Here is a 27,459-nt window from a genome sequence, read left to right as displayed (position 1 = left end):
CTAGTTTTCACTACATGAAAAGTCACTACATAAAGCTGTTATCAGGTAGCTTTGTAGAAATTCAACTGGAAATAAAGAAAAAGTCAGCATTTATCAGTATCTAATTAAAACTGTTCATACCTCATGATGAAGTAAGCACAGGAGAGAAAACAACCTAAAATTATCCATGAGCTTGATTTGTACAAAATTTCATAGAAGCAGGGCAGGCTTCCAGAGTCTTTGATTTGTTTTTAATGTGAACTTGCATTTTTCCCTGACTCTTGGTGACTTGTAGTGATTTATTCTTTAGGCTGCTGTAATGTGATTTGTTCAGATAAAACTGGGACCCTGACGAAGAATGAAATGACTGTTACCCACGTATTTACTTCGGATGGCCTGCGTGCTGAGGTACTCTATAGACTTTTTTTTTTTAACAGCAGATTTCCCTTTCAGAAGTTTTGGTGTTTAGCGTTCCTAACCATTCTAGTGTCTTTAGAAGGGCTGCAAGTTAGCAGCTGAACATTTTCTGTCCCGTGTGATTCTCCCAAGTCTTGATCCCGCTCCAGTTGTGCAGTCCAGAAACATTGATCCCCCTCGACACCTCTCCGTCTGTCTCCCCTACATCCATCTATTACCAGACTCTGGATGCCTAAATGAAGATGTTTCAGTGGCTTCGCATTGTGACCAGGGTCCTGAAATGGGGCTGCTCACAGCCCTACGTGTTCTGTCGCTTGTTTCCTTCCTCAGCCTGTATCTCTCCTTTGCTCGCCATACACCAAATACATTGACTTTATGGTTCTTTCAGTGTGACAGAATTCCTCCTACTGAAGGACCTTGGCTGCTGTTGTCACTACTTAGGACAGTCTAATGCCTCTTCAACCTTTGCACCTCATTTCCAACCCATTTCTTCAGAAAAGCTTTGCTGACCACCCAGAACTCACCCTGTGTTACACCTTTTCATAGTTCCATACCTCTTAGTTCAGGTGAAATCCTCTGTCCCTCTTCCCATGTAAGTATTGGGTTGGCCAAAAAGTGCCTTTGGTTATTAAGTAAAAATAAAAGACACATTTTTCATTTTCACCAAGAACTTTATTGAACAACGTATTCACCCTTTTGCTCCACTACCTTCTGCCATTTTTCAGGCAACTTCATAATTCCATCTTCCCAAAACTTTTTATCTTTTTGAGCAAAGAACTGTCCCATGTGCCTTTTACAGTCTTCCAGGGAATTGAGATTTTTTCCATTAATATAATTTTGTAAAGACCTTAATAAATGGAAATCCGAAGGTACAATGTCTGGTGAATATGGCAGATGAATCAGAACTTCCCAGCCAAGCTGTAACAGTTTTTGCCTGGTCATCAAAGAAACATGAGGTCTTGCATTATCCTGATGGAAGATTATGCGTTTTCTGTTGACTAATTCTGGACACTTTTCGTCAAGTGCTGCTTTCAGTTGGTCTAATTGGAAGCAGTACTTGTTGGAATTAATCGTTTGATTTTCCGGAAGGAGCTCATGGTAGAGGACTCCCTTCCAATCCCACCATATATACAACATCACTTTCTTTGGATGAAGCGGCCTTTGGTGTGGTTGGTGGTGGTTCATTTCACTTGCCCCACAATCTCTTCCATTCCACCCTGTTGTACAGTATCCACTTTTTGTTGCCTGTCACAATTTGTTTTAAAAATGAAACATTTTCATTATAAGTAGAGAATCACCTGTGAAAATACGGTCAAGAAGATTTTTTTCGCTTAACCTGTGTGGAACCCAAACATCAAAGCAATCAACATAACCAAGCTGGTGCAAATGATTTTCAACGCTTGACTTGGATGTTTTGAGTATGTCGGCTATCTCTTGCGTGGTATAATGTTGATTGTTCTCAATTAATGTCTTGACTTGATCACTGTCAGCTTCAACTGGTCTACCCGACCGTGGAGCATCGTCCAGCGAAAAATCTCCAGCACGAAATTTTGCAAACCACTTTTGACACATTCAATCAGTCACAGCACCTTCTCCATACACTGCACAATTTTTTTTTTGCATTTCGGTTGCGTTTTTACCTTTCTTGAAATAATAAGGCATGATATACTGAAAATGTTGCTTTTTTCCTTCAATCTTCAGTATTAAAATGGCTACACAAAAATTCACCAATTTTAATAAGCCTTATTTTAAATGCACACTGGTATAACAGCTGTCACATACAATCTAACAAAATTGTATTGAATGAAGTTAAAGACAACTAAGTGCTCCTAGAGCCATCTTAGGGAAAAAACTGAACCTTTCGGCCAACCCAGTATAATAGAGCAGGATCTCTGTTGCCCAGCACAGGGTCTGCCTCATACTAGTAAATACTTTCTGAAAGAATAAATGAATGGATGAATTAATCTACTTTAAAAATTATACACTGGCAGCCCCTGAAGTGCATGTCAGTGTATGTGCACACGTTCCAATCTCTGGATTGGTATTGGACCTTGTGGGATTTCTGGCTGGAATTTTCATTAACACTATTGATGATGGGAACAGTATTTTAAAATGTATTTATAGCCAATTGTCTGAGCAAAGGAAGCATTTCACAAATTGACAGAAGTTGTACTTAAGTCTATTTAATTCCATTTTACTAGGTCTTAAAATGAGACTATTGATATTTACGGTGTTAGATTTGGTTAAGGATACCCAGTGCTATGTTGAATGTGCCTTTTCTGGATGACTCAGAAGGGTCATTGGGGTTACATGTGCTTATATTATATGGTCCAGGTATGAAAGGTAACATATAGGTTTCTCTTTTGTTTTAAGCCCATAATTTTATATGTCAAACATTAACTGTTTGTTAATTCCTCTAAACTGTCCTATTTTTATTGTGATATTTAACTTTTCTTTGGCTTGGTTTGTTCTAGCTGTATAGGATAAGTATCTGACTTGTCTCTGATTTTAAAAATTTGCATGTAATATATACTATGTTAAAGTAGTTTGTAAGTGCTAGGGTAAATCACTTGTCTATGAGCCTGCATATTTGCGAAAAGAATTCTACTTTTGTCTAGGTCACAGGTTTGTCATGAATGTTAGATGTGGTAATAGATTTGAATTCTTTGCAAATTGTAGTGTTACATAAATGTAATGTTATATAAATTTAAGCTCACTCTTTATATATAGAGATTTTCATGGTTTATTTATCCTTTCTATAGTATATTGTAAGTAGAGGAAATATAAGGTTATATTAATTATATTAACAATTACGTGTTTCTATTTACAATATACTATGCATTATAATGATTAATTAGCATAATTAGTAGTTAATTATTAGTATAATTAACTGTAGGTTTACCATTGTGGTGAAAATTACTATCTATATTCTTTTATTAATGTTGTTTCAGACAAATTTAAATGCTTTTCTAGGTGTACACACTAACAGTGTCATGATGTATAAAATGAAATGAACGCAACTCATAGCTTTTGGTTTTCGTAAGTATTGTCACTGTCTGCTGGTATTATTGACTCTACATTCCTTAGGTTACTGGAGTTGGCTACAATCCATTTGGGGAAGTGATTGTTGATGGTGATGTTGTTCATGGATTCTATAACCCATCTGTTAGCAGAATTGTCGAGGTAAATATTGCATTCTCTAAGAAAGTGGCTCTCTTCATAATGACTTAGGATGCAGTGATGGGTTCATAGTTTATGTGTATTTCTCTTAGGCGGGCTGTGTGTGCAATGATGCTGTAATTAGAAACAACACTCTAATGGGGAAACCAACAGAAGGAGCCTTAATTGCTCTTGCAATGAAGGTATGTGCCTGGTCTCTCTTCTTTGACATGTGAAAATATCACCCTCACAAGAGAATGTGAAGCCATAAATTTCAGTATTACTGGCTTTTAGGTGTAGAGTGAAGAAGATTCACATTATTTCATAGTTTTTATTGCCTTTTGGGAACCAATTTTATTCTTCCTGGAAATACAGAGCATAGAGGTTTTTCACTATAACTTTATATCTCCTACATGCAGCATACAAACTAATGACCAGTGACAGTTTTGTTCTTATGAAGTAATATTCTTGTCTTCCATAATATTCAGAGTGTAGTGTGAAAAGCTGTATAAATGTGTGTAATTGCTGATAAATGCCTATTTTCAAATGCGTAAGAGGCAGCATTCTTTAGTATTTCCACATGAAGGTATTAAAGGCCAGCATGAGAAGTCAGCTTTACTTTTTCCAGTCTTCCATTTCCTTTCCTTCCCCTTCCTCATTATTAATTTCTTACAGTGAGTGTAGAGTTAGCGTTTGTGTTGGGGAGAAGGGGTGCTGCCCTCAGTGACCCTTTTATCTGTCCCAATTGATCTCCTCTTCTAAGTCCTACAGTTGATTAAATGAGAAACCTAAAAGTCCAACCTGGCATTCCCATAACAAAAATAAAACTACTTTTAAGAGCAGTCTTAGGAAACTTTGAGACTTATATAAAACAGGATGCCTCTAAATGAGGTTGCTTGAATTGAGATTCAATATAGAAAGGTAGGTTGTTGTAACATTTAACTTGATAAAGTAAAATTGGTATTTCTATAATATATACATTATTTCTGTTTCCTTAACAGAAAGTCTCATTCCTTTATCATTTGTTCTCCTTGTAACTAAAACAGCATAGTATAGCTTTTTAAAAGATGTCCGAAGTTAAATAACAAGTATTTATTGTGTTATATTTAACTTTCTCTCTTTGAGAAACAAAGTGTGTGAAACCGCCTCTTTATGGGTGGGGACCTCACAATTTAGGTAGGGAGTCGAGCCGTATGTAAGAAGAGTGCATATTTGGACTTGGGACCTGGACTTTGAAGGGGAGGAAGGATTTAGATGGGGGTGGGGGGATAAGCTAGGGAAAGAGCAAGAATAAAAGCACAGAGCAATAAAAAAGCATGGACTGGATTATGGCTTATGAATTTGGTTAACCCGGATGAAATGAACAGTTTGAGTGGCTCCGAGTGTGGTTAAGTAGGCTGTGTAGTGGGTTACTGGAGGATTTTTGAAAGCTAGGAAGGAGAGTCTGAACATGTTTCAGTAGACAGTAAAAAGCAATAAGCCAGGTTTTTGAATAGTTTAAAGAATATTTTTGAATATTTGGTGGGAAATGCAAAGGGTAAGGAAGGAGAAGAGCTACATGGCATTGGTAGTAGTTGGCATGTCAAGGGGTGGGGCGAAAGGGAGTAGCATGGCAGCAGCCGGCAGGGTAAATTCGAATCCCAGAGAAGCGAGGAGTTGAATCTGAAGCTTCTGTTGATTATAAAGTATGTATTGGCTGGGCACCTTTATTTGTTATCCTGCTTCCTTCCAGAGTTTGAGCCAGTTGAGATTTTAATATAGTCAGTGTTAAAGTTTTGCTCTGTATGTAGTTCAATAGCATGCCCTAGACTTTATCAAACACCTAGGCTTTCATGTTGAACATGTGTGCTGCTGTTCAGAGAAATATGGGAGGTATAGATGGAACACAGCTGTTTGAAAAATAATCCAGGTATCTCTAGCCAGCCTCCCTACAAAGTTGTGACCCTTGTTTCTTTGTTAAAGGAAAAAGTAGTCACGTGTTGGTGAGAATTAACTTTCCTTTTGTGCCATGTAGATGGGTCTTGATGGACTTCAAGAGGATTATATCAGAAAAGCTGAATACCCTTTTAGCTCTGAGCAGAAGTGGATGGCTGTTAAGTGTGTGCACCGAACACAGCAGGTATCCTTCCATTTATAGAAAACTTACTCTGTGTTGTTTAACTAGATTACTGTTTTTCATTTATTATCCACCTTTAGATTTAAGCAGTCATTGAGCATAACACAGACCAGCTCTGAAGTGTGTGTGATTCATAGTACACTCATCCCTGGTTGTTTTCATGTTCTCTTTGAATTTATGCATAGACATGTCAGTTTTGCTGCGTGAGCAAACAGCTCAAATGAGCTGGAGCCTGGTCTCAGTCTCCTGGAGATTGTGACATAAGCCTTTCGACATCTTTTTTGTTCTTGATGACAGGTTTCTGCAGTCTGTGTTTTTCCACTGAAGAATGTCTTGTCTTCAGGCTGAACAAAAACTACATTATTTTGTGGAAACATGGTTACCAAATGTGTATAATTCATGTTAGTTGATCCAGCTTACAAACTGACAAAACGAAATGCACTGATATTTCAAGCTACTACCTTATCTCTGGGTGCTTTAGAAATTTTTACACAGTGCAGTAAGAGTTATGTACAATAGTTATCTACAGTGTATAATCATATCACTCATAGTTGCTATTACCAGCTTGATGCTTACACTTACTTTGGCCTTAAAAATATATAGCTGTTTTTACATTTTCTTTATTAGGAATTAATAAACGGTTATGTGTTTTTACCTGTGAGCAAACATTAGAAACCAGTTACATCTCTGTAGATGGGAAGTAGTGAGAGGATTCTCCCTTGCCCATAATAAGTAGGAAACATTGGTTTTAAATTGCTCAACATTGAACTTGTGCCAGGAACTCTGATGATGAGGGGAAAAAAGATTTCTGTTTAGTCTTTAAAAGAACTTTTATAAACTTCAGGGAAGGGATACAGTTGGAAACAAAACTATAAAAATAAAATGCCTGTTACTTTAAACCTTGTAATGTAAAGCTTTCAAAAATTGCATCAGAGTTAGGTAATTTTTAGCTGATGTCCCTTGTCTATATAGTTACATAGCAAGAATATGTATATGAGTTTATTTGCAAGGTGTATTTCTTTACATTTTATATATGATCACACACTACTTCAAGATAATGTGGCTCATGTAAAGTTCGAAGATTCGACTTCAGCAATTTTGAATCTAACCTCACCAAAGTTGTACATTGACTCTTTTCAGTTGGGGGTAGGGGTAGGGAGTGGCGGGATATAAGTATAGAAAGGGTGTGATTATTCTTTCCATTTGCTGACTTGAAGAGTTTCTCTTAGAAAACAGAATCAACAGATTTAACTAACAAAACCCAAACCCGCTGACCTGACTCAGGATCTAGAAGAGGTCAGCCTGGCACAGATATGAAAAATGTACCAGTTTAAAAACAGCCCCACGGGACTTCCCTGGTGGCACAGTGGTTAAGAATCCGCCTGCTAATGCAGGGGACAGGGGTTTGAGCCCTGGTCTGGGAAGATCCGACATGCTGCGGAACAGCTAAGCCTGTGTGCCACAACTGCTGAGCCTGCGTGCTGCAACTGCTGAAGCCCGCGTGCCTAGAGCCCTGCTCTGCAACGGGAAGCCACCACAACGAGAAGCCGCACACTGCAAAGAAGAGTAGCCCCTGCTCACCGCAACTAGAGAAAGCCCACGGGCAGCAATGAAGACCCAATGTAGCCAGAAACAAACAAACAAACAAAAAACAGCCCCAGGCTCAAATAGTTTGTCTTTAGAGGACTTTCATTTGAACACAACAGTCTGCATTTATCTCTGCTCTCTCCCTGGAACCTACCAAAATGACAACCAACGAATAAAAGATGAACTAAAAAAGAGGAAGTATGGGAAAGACTTAGGGGGACAGGTATCTTTGAAGGTGGGGCCTAAGGCATGTGGCTAAAAAGAGGAGAGCAGGTTAAAATTCTAATAAGGAACCAGTAGAACTCCCCCACTTACCTTTCTGTTTCTTGAGGCCAGACCAGAAATGTCATCTTGGGGACAAGAGTGGAAGGCAGAATTAAGGTTTAAGACGAAACACAGGGTGATTAAGGGCAAGCCGTTGTCCTAGGTCCTAACTCCACTTTCTCAGAATGCTTGCAGGTAGGTATCCCCATATCCTCATTCTCCAAGTCAGAAGATCGAAGAGTTTTAGAGAAGCTGACTGGTCCTGGGGAGATCCCTACAGTATGGAGTAGTCCTAAATAAGCTCTTTGTTCATTGGTAGAGTTTACCTGCTCCTGGTCTTCGTCTTGTCACTCTACTGTGAGGGCTACCAGTTGATAAACCCTGCAGTGCCCATGGAGTTTCTAGACCTTTATTTGCTTTGGTCTTGAATGTAAATGGACAGACAGGGATTGCGAGATACTTGGGGAAAGCCTTCAGTATGAAAGACACAGACCAAGCCAACAGAGAAAAGGGTGTCAGAAACAAAGATAGTGCTGGATGCTGAAGAAAATTTCCAAAGACCATAAAAAATGACAAGATACTTTAAATAGAATGTTTTTCAAATAAAGTCAAGAAATCTGTCAGAAAGTAGAAAAGTCAAAGAGGTGGACAATACAAAAGGTAAGATGTAAAAATCAGAGAATTGATGTAGGAGATCCAATATCCACCTAATAGTGGTGACAGAAAATGGGAAGATTTTAGCAAATAACATCAGGAAAATTTCTAGAGGAAGAACTTCAGCTTCTAGAATAAAATTGCGCACCAGCTGCTCGGCACAATGTGTATGTTACAGAGGGGTGGGAGTGAGAGAATAAACACACCAAGGCCGACGATCAAGTAATTTGAGGGCACTTAGCATTCTAAAAGCTTCCAGAGATTGTGGGGTGGGAGGAAGGGCAAGGGGGAGGAGGTCCTACACCAAAGTTTAGGACTTTCCAAATGCAGCACTGCACACTGGAGGCTGGAAGATGATGGAGGAAAGCCTTCAACTGAGAGGAGATCTCTTCCCAGCTGAGCTTACATATGTGGGGGTAAAATAAAAATGTTTCCAAACAAGCCTCAAAGTGTATAGCCCACACAGCTTTTCTTAGATACTGATGGATGTGTTATTCCAAGGTAAGAGTATAAATCAAGGAACAGGGAGACTTAAAACCTCGTGAGTTCTAACCAGCAGAGGGGTGAAGGGAAGCTCCTGGATGCCAGTCATGCAGCAAGCCTGGAAATGAGCCAACTCACACTGGAAAAGGAAGGGAGAGCACAGCCCGAGGAGGGAGTTCTCAGTCATAATATGGGAGTAATGGCTCACCTACTTATTGGATTATGTGAAAAATACATTGAGAAGGGCTTTATATGACATGGAGGAGCTTGGGAATAATGAGTAATAGGTGTAAAGAAAACTAAGCAAATAAAGAGACAATTATTAACTTTATGAAAGGTAAAACTTGAACAGGAAGAAATATATTGGGCTTCTGTAGGTCATGGAAACAACATCGTACCTTTCTGCTCCCTGTTTCCCCGTAACATCTGGTTACTGCTCACTTGGGGACCACAGAGATGGATGCTCCTCTCAGTGTGAGGTCACACTGTCGCACCAAGGCAGAGGAGGACCACGTTATGCACTGGTTCCTAAATTACAAGTACTGCTCATGTTTATTGGCCAAAGCAAATCACATCTGACTTCAGAGTGGTAAGAGGTGCAGGGAAATACATTTCTACCGTGTGCCTCCAAGGAGAGCTGGGAAGTTTGTGAACTGCTCTGGTGGCCACTTGGCTCAGCAGTGAGGAATTAGAAAGTGAGCAGAATACTGGTGAGTTTTGCTCTGCATGTATTATAACAGTGAGGAGAAGGAGTAGATAGTGGGGGTGGCCAGACGATCACCTGTCACAGTAGACAGAGTATAAAATTGTTTAGTGAACAAGTAGCAATAAAAACATAATTAAGGGCTTCCCTGGTGACGCAGTGGTTAAGAATCCGCCTTCCAATGCAGGGGACATGGGTTCAAGCCCCGGTCAGGGAAGATCCCACATGTCGTGGAGCAGCTAAGCCCGTGTGCCACAACTACTGAGCCTGCGTGCCACAACTACTGAAGCCCGCGCGCCTAGAGCCCGTGCTCCACAACAAGAGAAGCCACCGCAATGAGAAGCAGGCGCACCGCAACGAAGAGTAGCCCCCGCTCGCCGCAACTAGAGAAAGCCCATGCGCAGCAACGAAGACCCAACCCAGCCAAAAAATAAATTAAAAATAAATAAATTTATAAAGAAATAAAATAAAATTGGTTTGCCTCTGTGGAGTAGGACTGGAGGTGAGGAGGTTTTAGGCAGGGGACTATGGGTTTTCATTGTAAGTTTTTGTTTATTACTTTGCTAGGGTAAAAAATAAAATGTCTGATAATACCCATAATTACAAGGTGGTTGTGAGAATTAAATGGGGTCACGTGTATACATATAATAGCAGTAGTAGAAAGCCTAAACCATTGCTTGTGGGCTGACGTTAGATCTTTTTCCCTTTCCTATTACATCGTGAGCTGAGAGTGCCTAGTGTGGAGCTGAGTGTAGCCTTGCCTTCACTGTGGCGCTGAGGGTGTGGAGTAGATGCTGTGTTCTAAAGAGGATGCAGAAAACTCCTATGTGAGCTTTTAATCTTCAGAGTTCAAGTGCTGTTCAAAGCCTTAGGCTTGAGTAACTTCCCTGGGGATTATGGGAATGCATGCCGCTTGTTTTTGATTCCAATGGCAGATATATACAAATTGAAATTAACTTGAATTTATTTGCTGTGTTTTTTCTTCTTAGGACAGACCAGAGATTTGTTTTATGAAGGGTGCTTATGAACAGGTGATTAAGTATTGTACTACATATCACAGCAAAGGGCAGACCTTGACACTCACCCAGCAGCAGAGAGATCTGTACCAACAAGAGAAGGCCCAGATGGGCTCTGCAGGGCTCAGAGGTAAGGCCATTTCAGCACCGTCCCCTAGGTGAAGAGGTAATGCCTTCTTTTAATTGCAGATGAATTCGTGCTTCACTTCTGAGCTGCACAGCTCTATTCCAGGGTTCGTAGAAGCCTGCCATTTCTGAAGTGTTAGGTTTTAGTTGGCTAATTGTTTCTATGTTCCCAAAACATAAAAAGTTGGGAATGTAGCAAAATATGAAATCTCTGGTTCTTACAGACCTGCAGTGGTCTCTGAGCAGGTGATAGAAATTTTATTTTAGACAAGTTTATCTTGTGAGAACAGGGATAGATAGAAGTAAGGTGGTGTTACTCCTTCCTTATGTTATCACTGGCTCTTGTTAATCTAAAATACTTTCCTAAATATTAAAAGACTTAAGCCTCTAATTCTTTAAACTGAGGTGGTTACTTACTTGTTCCTCATCTGCTGACTCCTTCCCTTGCCGATCACCAGAGAGGAAAGAGGTGCCCAGACTCTGCCTTGTGAAATGCTGCTGACTGGACAGTGACAGGGAAAGGGGGTCTGCTGTGCACACACACATCGGCCGCTTCTTCTAGGGACATTGTGTGTATGTAGGGTTGAAGAGCAGGGCTTGGGGCCGTACCTGGTTTTTACCTTCTGGCTTGTGGGGAATACACACACACATACACACACCCACACCCATGCACTTATGTAGTCTTTCTCAAGGAAATTGGAAGAGTTGGCTTCCTTAATTTTATTGTTATTTACAAAATGGAAGTCAAGCACCACAGTTCCTGGGAGCAGGAAACAAGTATAATTTACAAGACTTCTGCTCTTATAATAAGATAGGTTTAGAAAGGTATTCTTGTGGCTTCATTTGAGGGCAGTGTTTTTTTATTCTTAGCAGCTCACAGCAAAAGGGTTTCAAAGTTGGGTTGCATTTAGACAGTCTTAAAGGTCTGGTATGTGCTCCCTGTTTTCCTCAATTTTTGTAACAGACGTTTCACACTTTTTTTTGACTAATTCTCTTCATCTGAAAGATTGTGGAGCTTTGTGTATGTGTGGTTTGGTGTGGTAACATTGTGAAATAGACAAGACTTGGTGGAGGAGAACGTCTTTGTTTCACAGGGCTTTGGGAAACATTCTGGGCATTTGTCCCTTGCTTCACATCTTTTCCTCTTCTCTGCTTATGCTCCATTTTCCTCTTCCCGCTGAAGTTACCGTAATGAAGAGTAAAGAATAAATGAATAAAGATTTTAAGTTTAACTTGATATGAACTTATTTTATACTTTATAAAACTTAAGTTTCTTAAAATACATGTTGTTAATTTAAAAATTGGAGTACGTTTCGTTTTTATGTTTTAAATATAAAGGAGGAAGTTGGGGGCCCTCCACACAGAAAAGGTCTACATATCTTTGTCCCAAACAGTAACAATAGATCTTCATTTGTGCTAAAGAAGCAAACAAATAAATACAGGATACTGACCTCTGGGCTAATACCACCCCTTCACTGAGAGTGCCAGGAGCTGGTGTCCCTTTCTTAAGATTTGCTGACACACAGATTGATACTCAGTGCCCCCCTTCTGTTGCCATCTGCCTCTGTTCCAACACTAGGGACTGTCAAGTGGCTCATTCTCTCCAGAGTGAAAGCGTTTGGGCCTCACATCTACGTAAATAGTTAGATATGACTCGTACACTGGAAAAACAGAAGTCATTTGCCTCTAACCATGGTTTTCCAAATGTATTTCATCCTTCATACCTTCTGCTTGAATAAGAATGGATACTTCCCGTGATCCCTCTGGGACTTTTCAGTTTCCCTGTAAGATACATATGTTTAGTTTGTGTGCTTTTTTTGGTGTGTTTTCTTTGGTAAGTTGTTCAGTCTTATAATATTCCAGATGGAGACACATCCCTCTGGCTCATAAGGTAGCTACTAGAGGTTCCAGAATTCTGAGAAAAAGCTAAATGGTATTTGGAAATGAACGGTACTTTGTGCTATATCTTAAGTTCCCGAGGACGACAGGAAACTAACTATAAATGATGGTATGGTGGTATTATTTATATAGTTTTAAGAGAACCAAAGTAACAAATAAGAAAATCCTATTAATGTTACAGAAAGAGTGAAAGAATAGAAACTATTGTTGGTATTAGTGGTTTTACAATCACTTTACAAATTAACTTTACCTCCCAGGGTTTGTTGTGTACAAAATTATTACATGTTGTATATAATTAATATAGCCTTCTCTTCAAGCTATTGAATTGTTCTGGAGGCCTATAAGATGGAAAGATGAAGATACATTAGGAGAAGCCACCTTCAAAGGTGACTGTTTAAAATTGACTTTAAAGCTCAACAAACTGGGGCTTCCCTGGTGGGACAGTGGTTAAGAATCTACCTGCCAATGCAGGGGACACAGGTTCGAGCCCTGGTCTGGGAAGATCCCACATGCCGCGGAGCAGCTAAGCCCGTGCGCCACAACTACTGAAGCCCGTGTGCGTGGAGCCTGTGTGTTCCGCAACAAGAGAAGCCACCGCAGTGAGAAGCCCTCGGCAACATGAGAAAGCCCGTGCACAGCCACGGAAGACCCAACGCAGCCAATAAATAAATAAAACAAATCTATTAATTTTTTTTTTAAAAAAAAGCTCAACAAACCTATAGTTTTCCAAATAATTAATTGTATTTTTCTTAAGAGTCAGTAGTTTCTGCTGAAAGGAGCTGCATGTTTGCTATGTGAAAACATTTCTTATTTGCTCCTCACTTGCCTTCTCTGCTTAACAGTTCTTTAGTCTTATTCTTTTTAATTTTTAATAAGTTAAAGCAACCCCATATTGAGAACCATTAAACTAGAATATCTTTGCCTGTAATAATTTTGATTTTTAGAGTTTTTGTAATTACCACAATGACATTGTCGTCTTAAGTCATTTATCTGAGAAGTGTTATGGTCTCCAGCTTTTGTAAAGTAAATTCTAATGGTTTTGTGATTCACATTTTCTTTTTCGGATTTTATTATTTCCCAAGTTCTTGCTTTGGCTTCTGGTCCTGAATTGGGGCAACTGACGTTCCTTGGCCTGGTGGGAATCATTGATCCTCCTAGAACTGGTGTGAAAGAAGCTGTTACAACACTCATTGCCTCGGGAGTGTCAATAAAAATGATTACTGGGGACTCACAGGAGACTGCAATTGCAATCGGTATAACTAGGCTGCTTCCTTTGTTTTCCATAGTTTTTCTTAAATTACTGCAGTGCATAGTTTTGTGAATCATTTGACATGAAGTGTGTTTACATAATACTGAGTTATACAGTTAAAATTGATGCTTTTGTTTGCTCATACTCTATAAAATTGTGGACCAAATTTTATTTTAGTTAAAAAAATAATACTATTAGTTGAAAATAACTAAAGCATTGTGAAATCACATTATTTTATTTACAAAAGAATAGTTGATTATTTTTAACCTCATAGTCCACTATGCTGACGGATAAAAGCGCTAGATCAAGAAAATATGAAATTTAGTTTTTTCTTTCAACTTGAGTATAATTTTTTAAAAGCAGACTTTGTACCTAATTTGAAAGAAAATAACTTGTGTCTGTATTTCTGTTGTCTAATACATATATGCCTATGTTGTTTGAATGCAGCTTAAGATTACTTAACAAGTATAAGGAAATAAAATGGACATGGAAGTTAATCTCCCAGAACCTGTAAACTATAATTCATACTGATAAATTTTAAATTTGCTAAAGTTCATTAATTCTTATCTTATTAATATGGAAAGAGACTGAGACAGGAATTTCACACTTTATGTGATCTAAGAAAAATATGTCACTGGAAACATAATATTGTTGGGAAGATTGTTCCTAGAGAAACTTCTCAACATTTATTTTCATTTACATAACAACTACATGATACCACAGATGAGCCACCATTTTGCCTGGCTTTGTTTACTTTATTTAAAATGCACTCTGATCTTCATTAAAATTGAGCTCCCAAGCAGAACCTGCTTGGCCTTGTTTCAGTTCTTAGGTGTGGTGGGTTAAATTGTGAAAACTCTTTATTCTTAAATTTAAACAAAAATAAAGTAGTCAAACAGAAAACCCCACAGTTTTTACTAATTCAGTTCTGTTTGTCTTACTGTAGTCTGTCTTGTGATCCCTTCATATAAAGACATTTTATACTTAAAGGGAAAGTGAGTTGATAAATCATATTAAGTGAGCATTATGTTGACTAGCCTGTCAAGCAAAACCAATCTGGTTAATTATGTTTTCCTTCCCATTTCACTTCAGCTAGTCGTCTGGGATTATATTCCAAAACCTCCCAGTCAGTCTCAGGAGAAGAAATAGATGCAATGGATGTCCAGCAGCTTTCACAGATGGTGCCAAAGGTAGGCCTAAACCAGAGCCTTTCAGACTGAAAGGCCTTATTCTAGGTGTTAGACAACTTCTCCTGTTTGAAAGATTTGAAAACAGTCGGGACATGACCACCAGATTCTTTGGTCCAAATCATGAGATGAAATCAGTCTTATCATTGAGAGTATTTATGATGTGGTTGTTAGGAATATCAGTACTTTAGCAAGAGCCAAGTTTCCTCTGAGGAAGGTACTGTGGAAATTAACAATGGTGTTTTGTATTTATAAAGTACAGAGTGGAGAGAGACCATCACTTCATACTTCTTACCCTTGTATTCTATTTTAATTGAATGCATGTATAATGCTTTTAAAAAAATTGAGGTATCATTTGCAAACAGTAAACTTCTTCCTTTCTAATGTACAGCCGTAAGTTTTGACAAATGTGTGTGGTCCTTGTAACCATCACACAATCGGGTACAGGTTCCTCCCACCCCAGATCCTCTTGTTGTGGTCAGCTCCTCCCTCTTTTTCCACTGCTTGGCAACCATCGATTTGTTTTCTGTCCCTATAGTTTTGCCTTTTCCAGAATGCTCTAAAAATGGAGGCATATAGTATGAGGGCTTTGAATCTGCTTTTTTGACTTAGCATAATGCATTTTTAATTGCTGAGTAGTATTCCACTGTATTGGGTTTGTGTTACCTATGCACTAGTTTAAAGGCATTTGGACTATTTTCAGTTATTGCTGATTATGATTACAACTACTCTAAACATTTGTATATAGTTTTTATATGAAAATAAATATTCATTTCTCTTAGATAAATACCTAAGAGTAATTGCTGAGTCTCATATGGTTATGTATGTTTAACTTTGTAAGAAAGTGCCAAATTGTTTTACAGGGTGGTTTTATTGTTTTGCATTCCCACCAGCAATGTTTGAAAGGTCTAATTGCTAATATCCTCACCAGCACATGGCATTGTCAGTTTCCCCACTCTCATTCTAATAGGTGTATCATGGTATCTTATTGTGGTTTTAATTTGCATTTCCCTCAGAACTAATGATTTTGTGTATCCTTTTCATGTGCTTATTTGCCATTCATATATTTTCTTTAGTGAACAGTCTACCCTGCCTATTTTTAAAAAAATGTTTTATTTTTGAATTTTGAAAGTTACTTATATATTATGGATAAAAGTCCTTTATCAGATATTTGATTGGAAAATATTTTTTCCCAGTCTGGTTTTATTTTTTTATTCTATTAACATTGTCTTTTAAAGAACAGAAGTTTTAAATTTTGGTGAAGTCCAGTTTATAATTTTTTTCTTTTATGGATCATGCTTTTGATATGTTATCTAAGGACTCTTTGCCTAACCCAAGGTCCAAAGATTTTTTCCTGTGTTTTTTTTTTTTTATAGAAGTCTCATACTTTTAGGTTTCACACTAACATCTGTGATCCATTTTGAATTATTTTTGTCTATGTGTGAGAAGTGGGTTAAGGTTCATTTGTTTTATGTATGGGTGTTCAATTGTTCCAGTACCTTTTGTTGAAAAGACTGTCCTTTCTTTTTCATTGAAATGCCTTTTCAGAGCATCTGGGAGCAGTGTGGGTGTCTGATTTGTTTTAGATTTAGTGGGGTAGGTGTTTCCATATTTGAACAGGACTCTGTGTATGTATGTGTGTGTATGTGTCCTATCCTGTTAGTTTCTTCCTGACATTTATTTCTGAAAGAATAAATCCTGTATTAAGTTCCCTGGGGGTATTGAGACAAAATGTACGTTTAGTAAGTATATGTGAAATCTGCAGTTAATAAAACATTTTCCCATTAATCTTTGTTCAGCCTTTTCTTCCAAACCTTTTCCCAGAGATGCTAACAAGTAGTGACATAGGACAGATTTGAAATTTCATTTTATTTGCTTTCTTCAGTTCACTCTCTCTGGCTCTCTGATAAAAATGCTAATGAACTCTGAAAACCAATGTAAAGGCAGTTAGGGAAGGAAGAAGTAAGTTACAAATTGCATCATCAGCCTGGACAAATTACATCATTGGTCATTTTCAAATAAGAGTTTTTGTGCATCAATTATGGCAATTGCTCTGATGCTATTCAAAGAGAAAAGCTCATTGAATTGCTTGGAGTCATCCTGCTCTGTGGAGGAATTCCATAAATACCAGGGGTTTTTTCAGGTTTATCATGTCTTTTGAAAACCCAAGTCTTTTCTTTCCTTTAGGTCCTTTAAGTCCCCCCCAACCCCTACTTTGTCTTTTTTCCCATTTTTATCTTGTGTTCATGTAACTCTTAAACCTTGGTCTTATGCTTTTACTTCAGATCATTTTGAAAAGTTTTTCTTTTATTAGTGTTAGAACAAAACAAAACTTTTCTTCTAAATTGCCAGCTCACTGAGGTTTTCCCACATGTATTAAAAATCATATTAATGAATTCTGTTCCTCATTAAAACGTTTTTTGGCTTCCCTGTTTCCATAATTCTGTCACACATTCCAAATCCCTTAACATTTCTCTGTCCTTTTGACCTAGAGCCAGTTAGAAAGTAGTATGGAAACTGAATTTTGCTTAATTATGTATAAAGTCCATCTGGGAATTCTCAGTGTTTTTTGTTTATGATTTCTTGAGTGTGCTCTACATTTCCTGTTGATAAAAATGGACATTCTCTTTTCTTGTTTGTTTTTTTCTTTTTTTTTTTTTTTTTTTTTTTTGCGGTACGTGGGCCTCTCACTGTTGTGGCCTCTCCCATTGTGGAGCACAGGCTCCGTATGCGCAGGCTCAGCGGCCACGGCTCACGGGCCCAGGCGCTCCGCGGCATGCGGGATCTTCTCGGACCAGGGCACGAACCCGCGTCCCCTGCATCGGCAGGCGGACTCTCAACCACTGTGCCACTAGGGAAGCCCTTCTTGTTTGTTTTTTATAGCACTGCCTCCATTTTTGTTTTTACCAAACCTATTAACCAAGTCCCTATAATAAAATCCCAGTTCGTGTGCTGTTTAATTTTTGGTATGTCATCAATACTTATTTCAATGCATCAGGTATCTTTTAATCTGTTCTGGAAGATTTGGGGACCTTTGGGAGGTTATTTTAATGCCAGGAATAATTTTTTTCTATTAGCCTCTCCTTTTCATATTTACCTACTTTCTTCTCTTCATAACTTACTTTCTGTTAATGTTGATCAAAAGAACTGTGAGTGCTGACCACAAATATGACACTGAAAAGATGGACCCATGAGAAGAGAAAAATCGTCTTGCAGGTTCCTTCTGAAAATACACAGCCTTTCACCCTTTCCCTCCGTAATATTCCCTGAACTCTCTTTGCTGACACAGTTCTACTTCTTTCCCATTGTCCTTTTACCATCCTGTTGTCCTCATTCTGTCTTCTCCCCTCCTGCTCCCATACTACAGTGATTATATTGTGTGCTTATCTTAAATCAGTATATCCCCCCCCTTTTAGGTAGAGAAACAGACATAAAAGTGAGAAGATCATTAATAGAGGAATTTCAGTTACCCCCAAGTTTAATCCTAGCTCTGTGATAAAATGATATAGTTCAATTTTTAGTCACTTCTCTGTGTGTGTGTGTGTTTTTAATACCTTATTTCTTCAGGCCATAATTTTGTGTCACTAAATTTCAATATTTTTTCTCAACCAGAAAGATTGACTTGCTAGTCCTGATGCTCTAAGAATTTTTACTCTGTGCAATATTATATTCCACATGATTCTTCAGCTTTGAATTGAGATCTGCTTAGTCTCAAAGAAACTGCTTTTATTTTTGAGTTGCCGTCAAAGCTTTGAAATGCTGAAATCTATATCAAGTAATAGGTATACTGGATGCATGCCAAAGTAATTTGTTACTATACAAAAGAAGTATGTTTTCAGCCCAACAATTGGTTTGTTATCCTTATTGCCATTGTCAGTGATAAGCTGCATTGGCTGTAAAGGAGTGATTTGCAGTGGTTTGAATGATTTGTAGTGGAACAAAGGCAAAATTTTACTCTGTACAACCTGAGTATTTGTAATTAGTAATTAGCCTTTTATTTAAAAATTCTGTAAAATCGGGCTTCCCTGGTGGTGCAGTGGTTGAGAGTCTGCCTGCCAGTGCAGGGGACACGGGTTCGTGTCCTGGTCCGGGAAGATCCCACATGCCTCACAGCAGCTGGGCCCGTGAGCCATGGCTGCTGAGCCTGCGCGTCCAGAGCCTGTGCTCCGCAACGGGAGAGGCCACAACAGTGAGAGGCCCACGTACCGCAAAAAAAAAAAAAAAAAAAAAAAAAATTCTGTAAAATCCACAGTCTTTGCTAGATGCTCAGTGCTGTGTGCTACATGATTAATTTCTGCAGTAATGTAGAATTTTCACTTAGAAGGTAACCAGTACATTTAAAATATGTATGCAGCTCAGTCCTTTTTATTTTATTAAAAAATTTTTTTAATTGAAGTGTAGTTGGTTTACAATGTTGTGCTTGTTTCAGGTGTATAGCAAAGTGATTCATTTATACATACATATATATCTTTTTTTTTTAAGTGAACACTTTTTAATTAATTAATTTATTTTTGGCTGTGTCAGGTCTTAGTTGCAGCCCATGGGATCTTTCGTTGAGGCACGTGAGCTCTTTGTTGCAGTGTGCAGGCTTCTCTCTAGTTGTAGCACATGGGCTCCAGAGTGCGTGGGCTCTGTAGTTGCAGCATGTAGGCTTAGTTGCCCCGCGGCATGTGGGATCTTAGTTCCCTGACCAGGGATCAAACCTGCGTCCCCTGCGTTGGAAGGTGGATTCTTAACCACTGGACCACCAGGGAAGTTCCTATGTATCTTTTTTTTTTCAGATTATTTTCCCTTATAGGTTATTACAAAATATTGAGTATAGTTACCTGTGTTATCAGTATATAGTAGGTCCTTGTTGCTTATCTGTTTTATATATAGTAGTGTGTATTTGTTAATCCCAAACTCCCAATTTACCCTCCCCGTCTTTCCCCTTTGGTAACCATAAGTTTGGTTTTTATGTCAGTGGGTCTATTTCTGTTTTGTATATAAGTTCTTTTGTATATAAGTTCATTTGTATCACTTTGATGGTTTTTTTTGTTTGTTGTTTAGATTCCACATATAAGCAATATCATGTGATATTTGTCTTCCTCTGCCTGACTTCACTTAGTACGAAAATCTCTGGGTCCATCCATGTGGCTGCAAATGGCATGATTTCATTCTTTCTTATGGTTGATAATGTTCCATTATATATATATACCACATCTTCTTTATCCATTCATTTGTCTGGACATTTAGATTGCTTCCATGCCTTGGCTATTAAGAATAGTGCTGCAGTGAACATTAGGGTACATGTATCTTTTCGAATTACAGTTTTCTCTGGATATATGCCCAGGAGTGGGATTACAGGATCATATGGTAGCTCTGTTTTTAGTTTTTTAAGGAATCTCCATACTGTTCTCCATAGTGGCTACACCAATTTACATTCCCCCCAACAGTGTAGGAGGGTTCCTTTCTCTCCACACCCTCTCTGGCGTTTATTATTTGTAGACTTCCTAATGATGGCCATCCTGACTGGTGTGAGGTGATGCCTAATTGTAGTTTTGATTTGCATTTCTCTGATAATTAGCAATGTTGAGCATCTTTTCATGTGCCTTTTGACCATCTGTATGTTTAGTACTTTTTAAAGACATGGTAAAGAGTTTCCAAGTGGATTTTGAACCTTTTTAAAGGAAGAATGCTTTCCACATATGAGTTATGTGATTCATGGTACCTAGAGGAACTAAGGGTAATCAGTAATGTGATAGTACAGTTAAACTGAATTTTTTTGCCTAAGAAAATAATCCTCTTTTGTTTTAGACCTTTATTAAAATTGGGAGAGAACCTGGGAATAGTCTTTATGATGGTCCTAAGATTCAGTCATTTATTCATTCATCTTACATGTGTTTATAGAGCACTGGAGGTACTGGGCCAAAATCTCTGCCTCATGGAGCTTATAGTCTAAGATAAAACTCATGTGGAGTATAGCACTGCGCAGAGTAAAAATTCTCCTTAAAGCACCAGGATTAGCAGGTCATTCTTTTTGGTTGAGTAAATATTGAAATTTAGTGACACAAAATTATGTCTTGAAGAAATTAGGTATTAAAAAAAACACAGAAGTGTCTAAAAATTGAACTGTATCATTTTATCACAGAGCTGGGACTAAACTTGGGGGTAACTGAAAATTCCTCTGTTAATAATCTTTTCATCTTTATGTCTTTCTCCAGCTAAAAAGGGGGGAATATACTGGTTTAAGATAAGCACACAATACAATCACTGTAGTATGGGAGCAGGAGGGGAGAGCACTGACAAAAGCAGGGAAGAGAGAGGATGAGATCTTTAGACAGCATGCCTAGGAAAGGCATCGTTGAGAAGGTCCTGTGTGTTGAAAGGGGCAGGCTGTGTAATATCCGAGGGAACACAAGGGCAGAGGCCTCAAGGGAAGTGCGCTTGGCATGTTTCAGGAACTGTGAGGCGGCCAGTGTAGTGCAGGGTTGGGGGAGAAGACTAACCGGGGAGCATGCACTTCATGTGGGGCTTGGTGGACAGTAAAAGACTTGGGCACCATTTGCTTGTCCTGAGAGGGATGGGAGGTTTCTGGAGGGTTTTCAGCAAAGGACAGTGTGGTTTGACTTGCGTTTTTAACCCAGTGTGTTGGCAGTGGGTTTCGATGTTTGAGTAAGGAGGTTAAGTGTGGATATATTTGAGGATGGGACCAAACTGTGTGTGGCATGTGGGAGAAGAGGAGGAATGAGGGTGACTCCCCAGATTTAGAGCCTGAGCCATTGCAAGAGTGCACTTGCCATTGGCAGAGGATGTGAGGGAGCATGTGTTTGGGGAAGTAACAGGGGTTCTGTGTGGCATGTTTAAGTCTGAGATGGGATGTCCAAGAGCAAATATGGAGTAGGTAGGTGGATTAGTTTTATCAGTCTGGATTTCAGAAGAGACAAAAAGGCATATAAATAAAAGCCAGATTTCTAAGGTGGGGTGAGATCCCCTAGGGAGAGACCTCTTATATTATAAAGAGCCCAAGAACTGAGTTCTAGAACACTCCAGAGTGTAGACTTCAGGGAGGCCTGGGGGACCCTGCACAAGAGGAGCAGCTGGAGAGGCAGGAGGGGGAGCAGGAGAGTGTAGGGTGGTCCTGAGGCCAGGAGAAGAGGGCGCCTCAGGAGGAGGGAGTGGTTGGCTGTGTGCGGGGTTAAGTCACGGGAGAAGTGGCACTGGTGTCAGCAATGCAGAGTCTTTGGTGCTCTTGATGAGAGGTTTCAGGGCAGGGGTGGGGTTAGCAGCCTAATCAGGAGGGATTCAGGAGAGAGTGGAAGAGAGAAATGGGAGACAGCAGTACAGGCAGCTCCCTAGAGGAGTTTCGCTTATAAAGAGAAGGGGAAAGGAGGGTAGCAGCTGAGATAGGAAGGGAAGTTTTTGGTTTGTTTTTCTTTAAATGGAAGGAATAACATGTTTGTACAATGATGGTAAAGGTGCAGCAGCAAGGGAAAATTTTTGATACAAGGGAGGGAGAATTTCTGATTGGTAAGAAGGTGGGATATTTGACCTGCACTAGACACATATTCATGTTCATTTTTAGTAAAAGGAGAGAAGGAGGGATACTGTCTGGATACAGCTATTGGATGGTGGGAGTTGTGGAAGTTTTCTCCTGACTGTTTTCTTTGAAGTAGGAAACAAGTTTGTCAGCTGAGAGTGAGGCTGGGGAAGGGGATAAATCGGAAGCATGAGGAGAGAAAACTAGTGTGGACCTATCCTCTAGGAGAGTAGGAAAGAGAACGGTGGGTTACGTGGGTATTAAGGTCACCTGGCTCGGGGGTGTTGGAAAGACTGATGGAAGGCAGTGGTTACAAATTCCTGTGGAACATGGAGGGTGGCCTCGGGAGCAGTGACTGGCCACAGGTAGTGAAGTACAGTCTTCTGTGACGTTCAGAACCGAGGATCTGTGACTGAAGAAAGGAATGGAGGGCACCTGCCCCCTCTGTGCTCTCCTGGTGGTGCTATTGGAGAGGACTGTGGGAACAGCAGTGTGGGTAAGACTGGAGGGCCAGGGGATTTGTCGATGACTGGGGCACTGGGAGGGTTTCAGGAGACCAGAAGATGGGATCAGGAAAAGGGATTAAATATATTCTTTGGAGAGAGAAGATGGTATAAGCAGGTGGAGACACAGTGGAAGAGAGAGCGCCTAATGAATTAAGCTGAGTAGAAGAGCATGAGTAGACACTTCATAGTGCTTAACAACAAAAAAAGGCTCGAGGGATGTTGAGAAGCAGCTGTTCTTTAAATCTCCTGAAGACAGGACAAAGGGAAAAGGCCATTTTAGTTGTGGAAGTGTCGAGGAAGCCGATGCAGGAGAGTTTTTCCTTTGTCTGTCTCTGAACGTTTCAAGAATAAGGCTGTTTTCTCTTCAGAGCTTAAACATAATGGGATAAACTGGGTAAATTGTTTAGATTGTGCATTTCTTATAGTACCTAAAAATTTGAAATGACCCTGTCAAATGAGTGTCCTAACAAATGTATGGCATATTCTTAAGTTTGATCTCTGTGGCAAAATACAGACAGTTTAAATTGATAATTTAAAAAATATTCTTAGTTATAAGTACATAGGTTATTCTGATATTTCTTAATGTTGAAGATTTTTAGTGTATCCCGTGTTTTAACAGGTTGCGGTATTTTACAGAGCTAGTCCAAGGCACAAGATGAAAATTATTAAGGTGGGTGTCTAAGAATCACACTGTTTTATCTCTGTATCCAAAATGCTACTGCTTGTCTTTCATTATGTTTGCTTTACTACTGGGAATATTGATAGAGCATTAAAGTCAGAAGTATTGTGAAGCAAAACAGGTGGTTTTTTAAAGCCTGAGATGGAAACATTAATAGAGAATTTAGTTTGCAAAGGAAGATGTAGAAGAAAACTTTAAGGAAATATCTGCAAATACAACCTTCTTTAAACATCTGAATAATGTAGAAATATGTTCTGACAGGAGGCTATAGCCAAATCATCCCAGTGTGAGTAGGAATAATTACTTAGAAACTGAATAAACGCAGCAAGAAAAAAATGTTTTGAGAGTGTGAACAATGTTTAAAGGGCTATGATTGTTTATATTAGTCAAATATATACAAAGCAGCTGACATGGTACCATCAGTTCATGGACTTATTAATCACAGTAGTGCTCCATTGTACTGAGGTCACGGTTTCTCGGCCTTGGCACTTTGACACTGTAGGCTGGATAATTCTTCATTGTGAGGGGCTGTCCTGTGTGTTGTAAGTTTAGCCGCATCCCCGGCTCCTATCCTTTAGATGCCAGTAGCGTCCCTGAAGTCATGACAATCAGAAATGTCTCCAGACATTGCCAGATGTCCCCTGGGAGACAAAGTCGCCCTGTGAACAACTGTGTAATTGACTCTTCATCAGGCTCTACACATAGAATCCATAGAATTTTCACACATGGAAATATTAATGGCAGCTTTTTCTAAGCTTTATCTTAAGACCTCCATATATTTATTGAAGTTTTATTGAAAAAGTGATTGTTTTATTTCCAGTCTTTAATTATGTGGGAAAGAAAAAGAGAGAGGATTTGTTTATCCCCTTATCTGTGTGGAAGCAACATTTTAATCAGAACTCCTCCCTCCCGCTTCTCCCCTCTCGCCCCCAGTCTCTGCAGAAGAACGGGTCGGTTGTGGCCATGACAGGAGATGGAGTAAATGATGCAGTCGCTCTGAAGGCTGCAGACATTGGAGTTGCAATGGGTCAGACTGGCACAGATGTTTGCAAAGAGGCAGCAGACATGATCCTGGTGGATGATGATTTCCAAACCATCATGTAAGTTTTCCTTCAATGAATGCACATCAGAGAGTCTCCTCCCATCCTTTCTTGCACCCCATTCATAGAAAAGACTTTAGCAGTTTTAGACATTGGATAAACTAAACTTTTTTACTAGATTAATTAATCTTATTTTGTGTACTCGTGTGTAGTTTGGGGGAAAATTATTTGTATGGAATGGACATAATAAATGGCAGGGCTATTCATTTAAGAAATATTACTGAGTACCAGCCAAGTGTCACATTTCCTGGCCACTAGTGTGATACAGCAGTGAACCTTCATGTGGCCTTTATTCTAGTTAAATTCAGGCTCACAGGAATAAGCATGTGCCTGGCCTTACAGTAAGTATTATAAATAAAGATCCCATCCATATCTGTTTCCTTCTGTCAGGAATTGTTCATGTTACTAATGATGCAGTTTATCATTTGAATAGATTTGTTTCATCCACAGTTTCTAATTGCTTTAAGATTCTGCAATACCTGCTGGTTGTTTCACAGTGTTCAGGTGGAGGTCACTTGATAATCATCTCTTGAATGATCTAAGTCTTAGTTCAGTGATGCCCTGTGTGCCTCATTAACCCATTGTGGCCTCAAGTGGAGCATGTGGGCCCTCAGGACCCAGAATTGCTAGGCTCTTAAAAAGATATAAGATATTTAATTTCCATTCTTAGAATTGTATAAAAATCTTGGAAGATAGGGCAATATGTTTATAAAACACATATTTTCCTAGGTTGAGCAAAATGAATGAGAGAATTTACATGGATCTTTGTAAACCATATTCTTTTTATAATTCTGGTACAACATATACCTAATTGTGTGTAGGAGCAACAGATGGCTTAAGTTCTATAAGTTTTATATGTCTCATTGCCATTTAATTTCTGACCTACATTAAATTAACCCCTTACCATGCATGCCTCTTGTATCTTGAAGTAAAATAAACTTGGAGGGGTAAAGAAGATCATTATTTTAGTATTATAAATGTGTATTATTGTCTCTTGTGTAGAAACACAAGATGTGATTTTAATGTTGAAATGTCTTTTTAAGAATAAAAATTACTGTGTTATGAAATTAGTTCGGGTAGAGTGTAGCAGGCCAGACTTCAATTCCTTGCCACAGTAGTGTTTCCTTTTTTTTTTCTAGTTTTAATTATGTGAAGAAAATAATAGATTTTCTTATTGATGTGTGTGTTTTATCAGTTGGAAATTTGTTTTCAAAATTAGTTCCACAGTATTGATATATCCTTATTTTTCTGTGATAATATTTTCTCACCTAATTTTATTTTTAACTTTCAGGTCTGCAATTGAGGAGGGTAAAGGAATTTATAATAACATTAAAAATTTTGTTAGATTCCAGCTGAGCACGTAAGTTTGTAAGAAGTTGTGACAAACTTATGGGTCTTACAGATAAATTATTTGCAAAGTAGAATTCAAGCAGAATGCCTACAAGCTTCTGGGCTCTATTTCTGAGGGTTGTCCATATGTAAAAGTTTTCCAGTGTGAAAATTGAATCCTGTCCTAAATCTAAAAATGGCATGATAAAGAGGTTCTAAGTGTGATAATTATTTGTCTGTATCATCATCAAAATATATAAACCTTTGTGGCTTATTTAATAGCTCCTGAAATAACTAAGAAAAGGGCGTCAAATTTTAATGTTTCTTCTTGGTATATTTTTCCAAAAGTAGAAGGGCTTTTCTGTAGTCCAAAAACAATTATGAAAATATCATTGAAACTGTTATCTGAACTCAATTTAAAAAAATCTTCCTCTATTTGAAGGTCCTTTATTAAAATGCTGTGGATCATAAGGGTTAACTCTTAGCTTCAAAATGTTCACACTAATGAAGCAGTAGGTTACTTGGAAATATGGGCTTCCTTTAAAAGAGCAGTAGTAACATGAGAGTTTTAAATGCTAAGAAAGTGATTTCATAAAATTAGCAAGAATTATACTATGCTGACACATTTTTTAAAATGACTCTTTCTTTCAATAGGAGTATAGCAGCATTAACTTTAATCTCACTGGCTACATTAATGAACTTTCCCAATCCTCTCAATGCCATGCAGATTTTGTGGATCAATATTATTATGGACGGACCTCCAGCTCAGAGGTGAGAGTTTTCTCATGTAAATTTGAAAGACAAAGATGGCATGCTATCCTGATAATTAAGCTCTAAGACTTCATCACGGATAGCGTTGGAAATCTCTGCAGCATCGTGTTTGTTATAAATTGTGTGATGTGAGCATATCATTTATTCTCTTGGAGTGCTCATTCATGCATTATGATCTGAGCTTTTAGGCTGTTAGATGCCCAGCCTTAAGTTGAGAACCCAGGAGGGAACAGTTGCAGTCCCTGTCCTCGAAGTAAGCTTTTTGTTTCTTAGAATAGGTTGTAATGGAGAAATCTCTGGCTTTAGTGCTATTACCAAAGTTCTGTTGCCAGTTTTAGAGACTTTGGGAAAGTATTGAAGGACCTAAGCATCTAAGTATCTTCTTTTATAATAATGGGGCCCTAGATGTTGCTTTCCTAACACAGAGTGATACATGTCAGTGACTGTTACAACAAATTATCCTAGTTGAAACTTCCTTGCATGAAAGGTGGTTCAAAGTCCAGTTGGTAGGTCATATATTTCAGGCCATATTTGGAATAAGTAAAGCTATATGTAAATAAAATTTGGGCAATTTTTTGAATTTGATTATCAGTCCCCTCCCAAACTGTGCCAAATAAACAAAAAAGGAAAGAGTTATAAAATCTTTGGTTATTTTCAAGTGATCATAGCCAAGGTTTTCTTCATGATTCAACATTTTGTTTCCAAAAGAAGACATT

The 27,459-nt window shown here is 38.7% G+C and overlaps 1 protein-coding gene across 8 annotated transcripts in view; it reads left to right on the top strand.

The window, feature by feature from the left end:
- Positions 1–27,459, top strand: part of ATP2C1 (ATPase secretory pathway Ca2+ transporting 1) — a 119,719-nt gene that overhangs the window by 84,275 nt on the left and 7,985 nt on the right. For 7 of the 8 annotated variants that reach the window (XM_060149852.1, XM_060149859.1, XM_060149853.1 and 4 more), the window contains 11 exons: positions 290–387; positions 3,484–3,579; positions 3,669–3,758; positions 5,570–5,674; positions 10,352–10,508; positions 13,486–13,656; positions 14,745–14,842; positions 23,484–23,534; positions 24,477–24,643; positions 25,935–26,003; positions 26,627–26,743. In XM_060149852.1, coding sequence (XP_060005835.1) covers positions 290–387; positions 3,484–3,579; positions 3,669–3,758; positions 5,570–5,674; positions 10,352–10,508; positions 13,486–13,656; positions 14,745–14,842; positions 23,484–23,534; positions 24,477–24,643; positions 25,935–26,003; positions 26,627–26,743 — 1,219 coding nt within the window. The remainder of the gene's footprint in view (positions 1–289; positions 388–3,483; positions 3,580–3,668; positions 3,759–5,569; positions 5,675–10,351; positions 10,509–13,485; positions 13,657–14,744; positions 14,843–23,483; positions 23,535–24,476; positions 24,644–25,934; positions 26,004–26,626; positions 26,744–27,459) is intronic. The other variant, XM_060149856.1, reaches the window with a different exon arrangement.

Source organism: Lagenorhynchus albirostris, chromosome 5 (genome assembly GCF_949774975.1).
Source record: "Lagenorhynchus albirostris chromosome 5, mLagAlb1.1, whole genome shotgun sequence".
Taxonomy (NCBI): Eukaryota; Metazoa; Chordata; class Mammalia; order Artiodactyla; family Delphinidae; genus Lagenorhynchus; species Lagenorhynchus albirostris.
This window is presented reverse-complemented; position numbering and strand designations above follow the sequence as displayed.